Source organism: Brassica rapa, chromosome A07 (assembly GCF_000309985.2).
Source record: "Brassica rapa cultivar Chiifu-401-42 chromosome A07, CAAS_Brap_v3.01, whole genome shotgun sequence".
NCBI lineage: Eukaryota > Viridiplantae > Streptophyta > Magnoliopsida > Brassicales > Brassicaceae > Brassica > Brassica rapa.
The window spans coordinates 28,250,100-28,263,988 of NC_024801.2; the positions used below are offsets into that span (position 1 = coordinate 28,250,100).

Consider the following 13,889-nt stretch of genomic DNA (forward strand, 5'->3'; position numbering starts at 1 on the left):
TTTCATTTACATATTAATATTGAACACCCCCACAACAAGTTCCTCCCATCATTATCATCGATATATACACATCCTTATATAAAGTTTTAACTATGTTAAAGAAAATCATGTTCGTTACAAAACAATATAGTGGTTAACTAGAGGAATATGTGTGACCCAGAGGCCATACACTCCTATAGAATTCAATATCGACCTTGTGGTGTATAGAGTGGGAGAGACACTATTTAATCTAAAAGGCTACGAGATCCAGTTAAATAGGCTTCAACCACGTGACCAGCACAGGAAGGGAAGACACGTGACTCTCTGTTCACACGCAAGTAAATATTTAAGGGGGCTCTATCGATTTTGTCGTCCACCCACGTGACAAGATTTTGTTGACACAAGATATTAGTATTTGTAAAGGCTTTACCCAACAGAAACAAAACCGATATTATAAACAATACAATTAACGGGCCGACATATTCGCTTTGAAATTCTGTTCTTCATGATTGATTGATGGACCAATACAAACAAATATATTACTTTTTTGATTTTATTAGTAAAACAATTAAATAAAATGAGAGTTGTTTTTTCTTTATACAAACTGAAAAAGAACAGATTTGATAAAAGCCCGCTAAAAGAACCAATAGACCATATAAGATAGAAGCCCGTTAAAAGACGAGCAATACCAAAACGCCGTCGTTTCCACAGTTCCCACGCTCACACTCGTGTTTTGGCCATCAAGTAGTGTCCGAAGCTGTTTTGTCTGTGTGACCAACCATAGTGAGATATATCATATTACAATATAAATATATGCTAATTGTATGACTACTACTAACTACCTTGAATGTTGTTGGCAGAGAGCATGTGATCGATGTTATCAATACGCCTTTGTATAGACTTAAGCACCAGATTCATCGACGAGACTCTTTGTTTGACGCTCGAGATCCTCGACGCGTGTTGTACAATGAACGGTAACGGAGCGTTCTCCAGCAACTGATCGAGCTCTGTGTGTTTGTTTTCATCGCATTCAATTAACAAAACCAAAACTAGATTCGATACCAACTTAACCGGATCGATCCGTAAACCAATGTAATTTCAGGAAATTAATTATTAAACCGGATCGATTGGTTTAACACGGTTAAGGAAGAGGTGATTGATTCGTACCTTGGACAAGTCGATCGAGCGAGCCGGAGAGTTTGTCTTGGCTACTGAGAGCATCGAGTGATTTAGAGTCGAATTCTTTAATTACGGACTCTAGCATCGCCGATAACCCTCGAGCCATAGCTTCTCCACCACCACCGCCTCCGACGTGGACATCTGCGGCGGTGGTTAACGACGAGCTAGCCGCATCAGCTGAATCGCGGTGGCTCGATTCAGATAGCTGCTCCATTTTACCGGCGGTCTTAAGAGATACGTTTTGGCATTTAAGAAGTCTTATAAACAAGTTTTGTCCTTCAAATGACGAAATTACCCCTTAAAAGTCAACATATTTATCACACATAAACATTTAGATATCCATTCGGATCGGGTATTTACAATTTTCAGATATTTCAATATAGGAATAGGAATATAAAACATGTTTGAATATTTTTATATTTTGGATTAGATTTACATATTTTTATTTTGGATTCAGATAATTCAGATTGGATTCGGATATTTAAAATCACTTAAAAAATAAAAGCAAAATTAGCATAAATAGTGAAAAAAACAAAAAAAATCTAAATTAAATAAGACGAAGAACAAGGTATAATCTGACTGGATTCGGATATCCAATATTTTTTAACTCAATATATCCGTTCGAATACTTTTATAGATCAGACCGGGTTCAAGTTCGGTTTTGGGGACAGGTTTTGATTCCGTTTAAGAGTAAAATGCCCTGGCCTAGTATAAACTTTTAGATTTTTTCTGGCTCGCTTAAAAAAAAAACACAACAATGTGTTTCTTGATTCTTATTAATCTCTGCGACTCTGTCCTATTCAAGAACTGAACCTTACATGAACAAACCATCCTCTTAAAACTAACATCATCTCTTAGTCAAAATGATACAAACAGTAAAAGGAAAATGTATATAATCAAGTTTAGCCTCATGATGATCTCTTTCAATCAAAATCTAAATTAAACTGCATCACAATCCTATCTACTGCATTCTGCCCCACAACCTTACGCGACCTCAGCTCCTCAAGAACCTCTCTAGCCAGCTCCAGCTCACCCTCATGAGCTATCCCTTCAACCACTATCACATACGTCGTCTCGTTCGGCATCCTCCTCCTCTCAACCATCATCTCAAACACCTCCAACGCCAAATCCGTCCTCCTTATCTTGCAAAACCCAAGAATCATCGCGTTAAAGTTATCCACCGTGGGCTTACACAACCCACTCTCCTCCATTATCGACAAAACCTCCATCGCTCCACCAAACATCCCTTCGTTACACAGCCCCCTGATCAAAGCCGAGTAGGTATGCGAGTCAGGTTCGAACCCGCACCTAGTCATCTCGCACAAGAGCTGAAACGCAGCGAACGTGTTGCCTTTCCTGCACAGGCTCGTGATCACGCTCTTGTAGAAATCGTGCGTGCAGCATCTCTGCCTCTTGCTCAAACTCTGTATAATGTAAAACGCTTCACGCACCTTGTCGTTGCCACCCTCGCACAACGCTCCTAACGCGTTGTAGGTACCTTCGTTAGGCTTACAGCGTCTGTAAATCATGTCGTCCAGACACTTCACGACGAGATCAACCTTCCCTTCCTTGCACAGACGCGCGATCACAGGGTTATAGCTGGTTGCGGTGACTCCTCTCCCCATCTCACTCAAAACCTCCATCGCCTGGTCCGTCCTTCCATGAAAAGCCAACGAGTTGATCAAAATGTTGTAAGTAACAACCGAAGGAGACTTATCTCCACCGTCCATCTCAGCTAACAGCTCATTCGCCTCCTCCCACCTCCCATCACAGCACAAACACCTCAAACAGATATTATAACTAACAACATTAGGCTTAAACCCTTTCTCCGGCATCATCTCTCTAAACATCTTCAACGCGTCATCAGTCCTCCCTTCTTTGCAAAACCCAGTCAACAGCACATTGTAACAAACCAGATTAACCTCACCACCCTTGGCAACAATCTCCTCCAGGAGTTTAACAGCTTCATCAGTGCCGCGCTCTTTGTAAGCAGCCTCGAGGAGGAAGGAGTAAGTGAAGGCGTTGGGAGCTAGGCCTCTCTCCATGAGCCTCTCGACGAACTGGAGGCTCTGGCTGAGGCTCCCGAGCATGCAGAGGCCGCGGACAAGAGCGTTGTGAGTGACGGTGTTGGGAGGGAAGCCGTGGTGTTCCATTTTCTCGACGAGCTGCATCGCGTAGCCGACGTTGCCTCGCTTGCAGAGCTGGTTGACGAGGTAGGTGTAGGCGGAGGCGTCGGGGATGACTCCCGAGGTGACCATTAGCTCGATCACGCGGATGGCTTTTTTGAGCCTGTTGGCTTTGCAGAGGTCGTAGAGGAGCTGGGTGGAGTGTGTTACGTTGGGTTTTTGCCCTTTCGTGACGAGGGATTGGAGGTGGGAGAAGTGGTTGTTTAGTCTTGGCTCGTCGTTTCTCGGGTCGTCGGGTTTCCAGCTGGATCCGGTGATGGTAAAGGCGGAGTCTTTTGGGGATAGCGTTATCTGGGTCGAAGCTAAGACTCTGGAGACGCCTTTGTTGACGGAGGGGAAGTGGGGGAAGCCGGTCGGGAGGTGGGAGACGAACCCTACCGGAGATGGGTACGCCGCCATGGATGAGATTGGGTTCAATTGAGTCGACATGGCTTCGATTCGGACAACAGTTCGGAAACGGAGAAGAAGAGAGGTGAAATGAAAGTTTTTGGGTCTTTTTCGCAGAACCCCGAAAATATAGGGATCATTACGCAAAACCTTTTTTCCTCTGCCTCTGTTGTTATCCACTTGCGCGTGTTCTTTACGCTCTATGTATACACATGAATGCTCTTTGCTTGTGAGAACTGAGAAGGTGATATGAAGGAATAGAATTCATTCCTAGAGCTAGCATAACCCCAAATGTTTTATTTATTAAAACATATAAAGAAAAAAAGAAAGAGAATTTATCAAAAACATGAAAAAGGTTTGCAAAAATGAGAAAAAAATGAGAAAACAAGAAAACCACAATGAGATGACCTAGACGGGAAGACAGAAGACACACAATGACTTGGCTACAAAGTTCTGCAAAAGCTAAAAGACTTAGTTTCTCTGTACAGAGACCAAACTTCACATATAACTCCTCTTTCTCTCTGCTGCAAAAAATAAAAACTGTTTGAACTGATTCTCTCTAACCTTTCTTGTAACGTTATCTGCATGATCTTATGCTTCATATACAGACACGCGCGAGATATGGTGTCTTGATTCTATACTGTTTGAATCTGGATACTATCAGCTTAGGACTGGCTGCTCTGTTTTCTGGCTTCCGAGCATAGATCGTTTCAAAAACTCCATCAGTAACCTCTTCTGCTGCTCACCAATATGTGGGAAACTCGAACGCAGAAGCTCAATAGGCATTTCGCGGACAATGGCTTGCGCAGCTGCGTCAGATATCTCACCCGCAAACTCTGGAGGCAACTGCGAATTCAAACTCTGCATGATACCGTCGTATTTGCTGATGCAATACCTCATCAGAAGGTTGTAGAACTCGTTGAAGGAAGCACGCCACAGAGCCATGCCCGCGGTGTTGAAGTTATTACCCCGGAGAAGCTCTGAAGCCCTGTCGAGCGTAGATTTCAGCACCGTGGAAGCTCCGTCTCCAACAGGAGTGCCTAAAGGACGGAGCGGTGGCTGCTCGGAAGAGCAGGAGACCGCTGCTAGGCACGCGCTTATGGGTCCCAACTCCATCTTGTGGATGCACGAGTTCACAACGTTTGCGAGCTTGTTTGTGGTTTTGGCGATATCAGGATCGGGTGAGATGGTTCCAAAGAGTGATCTCAAGTGACGGAAAATGCCCATGCAGACTATCCTCATTAGGTCGCTGCCAGGGAAGATAAGCTGAAGATACCTTACGAGTAGCTTCCGACCCTTTGGAAGAGAGATGATCCTTTGGAAGATGAAATCATCCTGGGACCTGCTTTGCCCATTCTTGGCTAGGGGATCAAAGAGCTGCAGCGAAACGGCGAGGCTTTCCAGCAACGCGTGCCGTTTTTGTTTCAACTGGTTTCCTCCGTCGTGGAGCTGGCTAAACTGTAGGAAACGATCAATGTCATCGACATCGAGGAGGAGGTTAAGACCGTCCTCAATGCACACTCTAGCTGCAAGCATAGGTTCTTCATCAAGGGGCTTATCGGTAGCTTTGTTATCCGAATCACCAGATTTAGCTGAGTTTGGAGGGTCCATTTCAAGAAGGGGCCGAGGCCTGCGGATCGAAGAGAAAGGAACTCTACCAAGAGCATCAACCTGAAGAAACGCATGGGGCTCGTTGTTTGTCCGTGCACGTGGATGGAGCAGGTCCCTCAAATGATTTGGACAGAAATGATGTCTCAGTTTCCCACCTGCAGAATTCTTCGCAAGGCATGCTTGATGGTAGTAGTCATCAACGTAAGGATCATTGCTGTGTGTGGCAGCAAGCTGCGCTCTCAATATATTCTCTAACTCGCCTGCTGACATATATTTGGACCGGTATGGAGGCCATCCGCTATTTCTCCTCTGAACGCCACCATCAAAGCCTTGTTGATGAAAACGCATGTTCTGTCTGTTGCCTTGAGCCGACCCTGGTCTTGCTTCCCTCGGATCAACAAACCCAAGCATTCCATCATAACTTCCAGAGGATGATGATCGAGAAAGATGAGGATTAAATAACTGAGGCTGCATTGGATGTTGTAACCTATTCTGAGATCCCTGCAACTGAGGGGGCATCAAACCGTTTTGATGAGACGGCTGTTGTAGCAACGCGTTATTCATCCATTGAGCCGGAGGGCGGTTATTCAGGGGAAGATCTGGACGAAACTGATGCATGCCAGCCAACTGAGGCTGCACAGTTGAGAACTGAGAAAAGTTTGGCGATCCCATTTGAGCCCCACCAGAATGATATGGTACAACATTTGGGTGTCCTAAACGCTGTTCTGGTGATATGCTGCTTGGAGGAGGGTATGAAACAAAAGATGACTTCGGGACAAGAATAGGATCACTGGGAAACTGTTGTTGATTGTGGTTTTGATGCAGCTGACGTTGTGGTTCGGGATGTTGTGTTGTTCTTTTAGGGTCCAGAGCAGAGAAAGGTTGTCCCGACCAAGCCTTGTCATCTTTAATGGCATCAGAGTCCAGTAACTGCTGGCCATACCAATCTGGTATCTCCTCCCTATAAGTCCAGTCAGGTGCTAAAGAATCTGAGAACCAAGAAGAAACATTGAACTGTTAAACAACAAACCAAAGCCTTGCTTGTAAGGTAGATGGAGAATCATGGAAATGTATTAACTCTGTAGAAAAAAAGAGATAAACTAATAGCATATTAACAAGGAAAATGGAATAACAAAAACCACACTCTAGATCACAAAGTTAAAAGTAGGATACCGGACACAAATTTGATATATCACAACTATAATCACGTAGATTCAATACATGGAGAAGTAAAGCTCTGATACAAAGTTTTGCAGACAGTAGGATAGAAATATTAAATCAACGTAATGCATATATGAAACTCACTCTGTCTCGGTCGCCTATCAATGACTGGTCCCGTGTTTCTATTGACCTCAGGATCCCTATTCAACTGTAACATAATAGACAAAAAAAATTCAAGATCAAAGGCTTGGTCGAAATTTTGAATATAAAAAAGAAATAGAAGTGTAGGATGCATGTGTATTCAATCATCAAGCGTGTTCAATAAAGCTAGCTAACCTTTGAGAAAGTAGTAGCAAGATCATCAACGTCCGACAGAGGTCTAGAATCTTCAACCTGGAGAGGATAAGGTAAGTCACTCCAGAGTGTATAATAACCAAAGAAAAGTCTCTATCTCTTCCACAATAGGGTGAGACAAACCTCTTCCTTGTCAAATGAAAAGCCTTCCCCTATCCCATTGAGAGACAAAATCTCATCTTCCTCTTCCAATCCACCAAGCTCAACCTCCTCCACAACATCATTCCCAAAAAACGCATACTGAGATGCATCAAACATTGAATCACCTGCACCACAGAATCTTTCAGTTAGATTCTTTCTTCCAGATCAGAGAGAATCTAATACTATAATCAGATTGAAAAATAGCAACTAAACAGTCCCTAATCATCGTCTTCGTGGGAGTACAGAGCAATGAAACGAGCAAACTCAAGTTCGAGATACTAATCCACAGTCGAAGAACTAAAATCAAACTAAGATCCAGATTCAATCTACAACAACCAAAAACGAGCTGGAGAAGAAACAAACCTGAAGGATTATCTGCAACTTTATTAAGATCGTCGGTTCCAGGAGCTTGATTAGTATCCATAATCGAATCCCCAATCAAGTCTACAAAACCCTAACTGATTCCTTTTAACTACAGAACGAGGGCGAACTAAGATTGTCAATCACGATTCCCTAATCCTAAATATCAAAATTGCTAAGAATCGATTTCACGATCGAGCGAGCGAGCTTCTCCTACTGAGAGAATCAATACATATCGGAGAAGAAGAAGCAGCAGAACCCTAGATGATGACAGGATATAGCGACGACGATGCCGACCTTTTTTATTTTATTTATGATTGATTGATCCAAATATTATTAATATATTGTTTTTAATCTCTTTAAAATACCATAAAAATGAAAAAAAAAAAAAACTGATTTATATGTAAGATATAATTTTATAAGAAATCCTATTAAATCCAATCGATAATCTCGAATAATTTGCTAAAATGTAAATTTTTTTCTTTGAATTTAAAATTATTTTTGAATTAATCTACTTTTCATGACTTTTGTGTGTAAATTAAGCCGTCACGGTTCAATGTTTCGCAGACAAACCAACCTTGGTGAGTTTCTCAGTGCTAGCTTTTAGAATATGTTGTAAAACTTGTATACATATGAGACTCCTTGCTCATGAGTATGGTCCAAGCCAAGATCCTGCTATAAACGTATGGTGGCCTGCTAGTTTTTAATAAACGTTTAATTAGCAACTATGACTAATTAAGTGGCCCTGTGTATCGAATTGCCAAGATGATCTATGTGGATTCTGTTGTTTTAGTTCCTTACATAGAAGTGTTTGTTCATTGTAATCGTGCTCTATTAAAGTACACCCTAATTAATCTCTTATTTGCTCTAAACAGGGGAAGAGGAATAGGGTGGTCATTGTCCATTTTTCTTACTCTAGTGCCCCCAAGGCCCCCTAAGTTATGGCTTGTGTGAACCTACAGGCTCCTAGGAGGATATCAAGGAGTAGCATTCCTAAGAGCTAAAACTATTCTACTATCACTACTTCTTTTTATGGTCAGCTAGTTAGTTCACTACGGGGACACATGGGTCTCTATGAAACATTTTCTGGAAGAAGGCCTGGTCAAGTAAAGTGTAGGAACGTTGAGGTTATCCCTATTCATCTGCTATGTGTCTTTGTTTGTTCTAAAAGCATTCAGTGAGACCTTCACATTAGGCCTTGTCTTTTGACTAGATATGCAGTTTGTGTCATGAGCTCTTTGCCTGGTCCTTCGCTAAATATATGTCACAAACTTTTTCCAGTGGCTAACATTGAAACGCATAATAAATCCCGTTGTCATTGGGATCTTGGATCTGCTAGTTCACGCGGTTGTGATCACATACATGATTCAACAAATTGGATCAACATTCCACCCAACTAGAATATCTCTATTAATTGTAGGCTCATGTAGTTATGGATTTGTGTAAGTTTCTTTTAATAACAACACATAACTTGTTGTCTAATCTCTACTTTTGATTCAAACCGATTAACCAATTCTTTATTTGGTGAAAGTGAATCCGTGATCTGACAGCAACAACAACAACCACCACCTTTGTCTTTGCCTTCTTGGTTGGAGTTAATGTGGTTCATGATCTGATGGTAACAAGTCAGTAGACTCAGTACATTTAAATTTCATTTCGATGAATAGCTCTCCTCGTATTCATACACATTTATAAAATTAAAAATAATACATACAGTAATATTTTTACATTTATTACGTTTTTTGTCTGAATGAATTAAAAGCAGTGGTGGGATCATAATGCATCTTATAGCAGAAGGTGAGATTGAAAGCAGTAGTGGGAATCATGCAATCGACACATTGGTTCCTTTATTTAATTTGAAAGAAAAAAAAATGAAGGGGACCACACACTGTGTCCATAAGCACAACCACACATGACACCAAGTTAAAGTCTTTTGCAGAAAACCTCTTCTCTTGTCTCCTAATGGGGCAACGATTTTCATGAAATAAATAAATAAAATCTTGATATTGTGTTATAATGAAGTTAAGTTTCGATGATACGGCTAAGTAAGGTATTCTTTGGAGAGCAAGAAAGAGTGATGGCCCAACACATCTTTTAATTAAACCGGGACCTCTCAGACCTAACTCTTTTGATCATTGTGATTGTGAGTTCCAATCCATTTGGTAGATCCAAAGATGTATTGGTGCATTTGATAAATATCCAAAGATTAATAGGATGTAATATGTTAGGTCACGAGCTCCTCCTGTATGGACCATAGTACATGTGATATGTATGCACTAGCAAGTCCCAAACAATTAATTCAAACACATGCCTTCAGTGGAAAGCTTTAAGCCTCTTTTGAATTGTTGTAAGATATAGGTGTGTGATATGATGTTGGAACAAAAGTGCAACTAAAGTCACCAATTTCAAAAACTTTGAAAAACGAATATTAATGACTTAGTGCATATGAACCGAAAGATATATGAGTATGGTATATATTTCACAAAAGCAAGAATTCTTTCTTTATAACAAATTGAATTATAGTGGTGCCTTTAAGGAAAGATGAAGTTTCTAGGTAAGGCACCCTTTAAGATTCTTACAATGGTTATGGATTTATTTTCTTCTTTTGAAATGATGATATACATCACATGAATACACACCAGCACCAACTTTAAGTTGAATAAAAAGTTATTTTAAAGAGGAAAGAAAGGATACAATACAACAAAGTCAAGGTGCAATGTCACTTGTTCTTAATCAAAGAGGAAACCACAGTTCAAGACTTTTTTGTTCTTAGGATAGACACTTCATATTATAAATATTACACTTTGATTAATTGTATGAGATAGACTAGACACCCATTAGTTAATGTCTCGTTACGATGTTGGTCATCTCATAATACACATCAAACTCGCATGAGGATCAATATCGATCTTATGAACCAAACACGTAAATTGTGCACCATGCCTACTCTTTTACTTTGCAAAATCTACTTTTCCAAAACTGGTATTTGTAAAAACAAATTAAGATGGTGGAGATTTGAATGCTTCTAAAAGACAAAGGCATATTGTTTTAACTTTTAATGCGTGGGAAAGAAAATATAACAAAGCACAAAAATGTAAAGAAGAAGTAGGAAAAAAGAAAGGAAAAGGGACATAAATCAAAGTAGGAATTAATTCTTGTGCGTTACTTTATATCTGATATCATCTTCAGAGACGAATATGTCTCCATCTCTCTTTCTTCACCTCTTGGGTGCTCTGTGTTTCTATTATACATAAGGATTGATACTTTAATTTTTAGTTTATTTTGATGAAACTCAAGGATAGCAAATCCAATTTAATTCAAACGTGGTTAGAATTATTTATTTTATAAGAAACTCACGAATAAAAAATACAGTTAAACTAGTTTTATAAGAAAATCATGAATAAAAATACAGTTGATCTTTAACTTCCATATTATCTAAAGAAAGTTAACATAATATCACACTATTATTTACTTTAAGAAATACAGCCTGTTATTGTATTAATTAATCTATAATAGTATAATAGTCATGAATTTATCATTAATAAAAACTATGAGTAAGATTTATCATTTAAATTGATTTCATTAACACTTTATTAAGAAATCTAATGATAAAATTAACAAAGGGAAAAAATTCAACTTTTTGGTTGATGTTAAATAAATAAAGATACTCCATGAAAGTCGTAGAAAGGGTCAAACAGAAGTAGCCAGGATGTTTCACCACGTGGCATCACATGGCGCCAAACTCGTACGAAAAAAATATTACAAATACGGAAAAAGTAAGATTTTACTCATTTTAACGGACCGTACAAAAGACAAATAGTGGGTCCCAGTGAAAATTGTCCGCCACGCTGGAATGCTTACATGGCAATACGCATGACTCCTAGTAACATTTACACGTGTCATATTTATATTGCATGATTCTCATCGTACAAACGTAATTTCCATCATTTTTCGGAGGTAAAAGCCTAAAATACCGCGAAATTAACGGTCCAACCGGTATACTCTGTTTATTTGGTACGGTGATAATATCAAAAATATAACCGATTCTGATTTTATATTTTCTTTTGGTGTGTTTAGCGGTATTTACCTTTAAAATAATTCTATAAGTTTCCGCCAGTTTCGCGACAAGTTACCCACTTCAAAAAAAAAGAATATAACCGACAATGTTTTTGTTTTAAATTACCACACAATCAGTGGGATAAAACTTCAAATTAAACAAATCAAAATCTTATTGTTGAATAAGGAGTTAACAACAATGAACAAGATGATCAATTCAATTCAACTAACCAGAGTATTAGGTAACTAAATACCAAAACCGTGCGAGAAAAAGTTAAAAAAAAAATATTGAATTGAATTACAGAAAACGTGTTAAAATGAGAAGTTTATGGGAAAACGTTACCAAAAAGATATGGGTAAGCCAAATCAACATTACTATTTGATTCAAACCCTAAGAAAATGGTAGGTTAATTAAATTCAGCAATGTAAAATAGATTTACCTTTGAACAAATTAAATATTCCAAATTGATTTTTTTTTTTAAATTGACTTTATCTCTCTCTCTCTATCTCCCTTTATTCACGTTAAAGGCGTCGATGTGTATAAATAGGAAACAACCATTATGTTGAGGCTCGTTTCGATTTGGTCTCTTCTTTCAAAGAAAGATAAAGATAAGAAACAAAATAAAAAAGCAAAGGCTCTCTCTCTCTCTCTCTTCACGCACATCAAAACAGCAAACCAAAAAAACGAAACGCATGCATTTCTAGTTTCCTCTCCCTTTTTAAAACTCCTCCTCCGTATTATCATCATCATCGATCCTCTCTCTCTCTCTCCATGGCCGTCGATGCTCACCATCTTCTTCTCTCTACTCCTCAACTCTTCTCCAACAGGTTCGTCTCTAACTCTCTCTCTTTCTGTGATCTGATGTATTTTGATTCTTTGGAGTATTCTTTGTGTGCATTGATGATTTTTTTTTAATATTCGTACTGTTTGTTTGTGTGCAGAGAGTTAATGATGCATAACAATAACGACAACGCCACGATGGAACCAACAACTAATGGCGGTTTCTGCACCAACGGTTACGGCGTCGTTTCACCTTTCTCCGCCACGGACGATTCGCCTCCTCCTCCTCTTCTTCATCATATGTACGGCGCTTCCTGCACCGCAGATTCGTTCGCTAATTACTACGCCGACGGTGCTAATCTCCAGACGAGAAAACGCTCCAGAGACTCGAGATCCGATTACTACCCTCACCATCAGAGCACTGTATCACCATCGTACGTTGCTCCTTACTCGTTCCTCGGCCAAGACATTGATCTCTCCTCTCACATCAATCAGCAGCAGCACGATATCGATCGATTCGTCTCCCTTCACGTAAGTCTAAACCGCGTCAATAACAATGGCACTAGAGTGATTAAGAAACTGATTGATTATCTTCCTTTGTGATGATGATCAGATGGAGAGAGTGAAGTTCGAGATTCAAGAGAAGAGGAAGAGGCAAGCGAGGACGATCGTGGAGGCGATAGAGCATGGGCTCGCGAAACGGCTACGAGTCAAGGACGAAGAGCGAGAGAGAATCGGGAAGATCAACCACGCGCTCGAGGAGCGCGTGAAGTCGCTATCCATCGAGAACCAAATCTGGCGGGATCTCGCGCAGAGTAACGAAGCGACCGCTAACAACCTCCGCGCCAACCTCGAGGAGGTCCTGGCGCAGGTTAAGGATATAACCGGCGCAGGATTAGCTAATTGTGACGATGATGCGCAGTCGTGTTGCGGGAGTAGTTCGGGTGAAGAAACGGTTAGGCGCACGGTAGTGGCGAAAGGTAGGATGTGCAGAAGCTGTGGGGAGGAGGAATCGTGTGTGTTGGTCTTACCGTGCAGACACTTGTGCTTGTGTGGAGTCTGTGGGTCCAGTGTGCACACGTGTCCCATCTGTAGGTCTCCCAAAAACGCTAGCGTTCATGTTAACATGTCACCTTGACCCCCCGTTTATGGAAACTATCTTCTCTCTTTTTTTTTTGTTAATGGAAGTTTTTATTTTTTTTCTCTTAAACAATTAATTGTAAGGAAATTCGTAGAATATATTTTTTTAGATAAGAGTTTCATGAGAAGAAACCTGTGCCATAAAGAAAGAGAAAATCCTCATTGTTTTTTAGATATTTATTTAATATTTCTTCACTTTATCTCTCAATAAATATGCTTTAATTCAATATAGATTTTCATAGTTAAATCCAAAACATTTTTTAAATCAAAGTAGTAAAAATGTGGAAATCAAAGAGCCAAAAAAATATATTTTGTAACATAAACGATATTGTAACTTATATTGAAGAAACAGAAAGAGTATCTAACTGATTTTTCTTAATTGTTTTATACTTTCATAATGTAGATGCGTATAAGATAATAGTTATTATTATTGATCAAAAGAATAATCCCAGAACTGCAGGAAATAAAATTAAAGTGACAGAATAGATAATTGGTGCTAGTGTGGGACCAGCTATAACAGTACACTGTGGGGTTTAGAAGACACGCGCCGGCAG

General features: G+C 39.8%; 4 protein-coding genes across 5 annotated transcripts; 1 reads left to right on the forward strand and 3 right to left on the reverse strand.

The window, feature by feature from the left end:
- Nucleotides 1–445: 445 nt before the first annotated feature.
- Nucleotides 446–1,402, reverse strand: LOC103832384. 2 transcript variants are annotated; one of them, XM_009108379.3, is made up of 3 exons: nucleotides 1,147–1,402; nucleotides 822–986; nucleotides 446–736 (listed from the first exon to the last, which is right to left on the reverse strand). In XM_009108379.3, the coding sequence occupies exons 1-3, from the start codon at nucleotides 1,370–1,372 to the stop codon at nucleotides 720–722; spliced, it is 408 nt and encodes a 135-aa protein (XP_009106627.1). In that variant the 5' UTR covers nucleotides 1,373–1,402; the 3' UTR covers nucleotides 446–719. The 2 variants fall into 2 exon arrangements, with proteins under 2 accessions (XP_009106627.1, XP_009106625.1); XM_009108377.3 differs by having other exon boundaries at nucleotides 462–745.
- A 494-nt stretch (nucleotides 1,403–1,896) lies between these two features.
- Nucleotides 1,897–3,837, reverse strand: LOC103832386 (pentatricopeptide repeat-containing protein At1g79080, chloroplastic). Its single transcript, XM_009108380.3, has one exon. The coding sequence runs from the start codon at nucleotides 3,771–3,773 to the stop codon at nucleotides 2,082–2,084; it is 1,692 nt and encodes a 563-aa protein (XP_009106628.1). The 5' UTR covers nucleotides 3,774–3,837; the 3' UTR covers nucleotides 1,897–2,081.
- A 176-nt stretch (nucleotides 3,838–4,013) lies between these two features.
- LOC103832387 (protein PAT1 homolog) lies at nucleotides 4,014–9,052 on the reverse strand. The gene is made up of 6 exons (XM_009108381.3): nucleotides 7,556–9,052; nucleotides 7,362–7,519; nucleotides 6,981–7,123; nucleotides 6,840–6,896; nucleotides 6,648–6,711; nucleotides 4,014–6,331 (listed from the first exon to the last, which is right to left on the reverse strand). Exons 2-6 carry the CDS (start codon nucleotides 7,420–7,422, stop codon nucleotides 4,392–4,394), a joined length of 2,265 nt encoding a protein of 754 aa, XP_009106629.1. The 5' UTR covers nucleotides 7,423–7,519; nucleotides 7,556–9,052; the 3' UTR covers nucleotides 4,014–4,391.
- A 2,922-nt stretch (nucleotides 9,053–11,974) lies between these two features.
- LOC103832388 (probable BOI-related E3 ubiquitin-protein ligase 2) lies at nucleotides 11,975–13,535 on the forward strand. The gene is made up of 3 exons (XM_009108383.2): nucleotides 11,975–12,242; nucleotides 12,357–12,726; nucleotides 12,809–13,535. Exons 1-3 carry the CDS (start codon nucleotides 12,187–12,189, stop codon nucleotides 13,331–13,333), a joined length of 951 nt encoding a protein of 316 aa, XP_009106631.1. The 5' UTR covers nucleotides 11,975–12,186; the 3' UTR covers nucleotides 13,334–13,535.
- The last annotated feature ends 354 nt before the right edge of the window (nucleotides 13,536–13,889 follow it).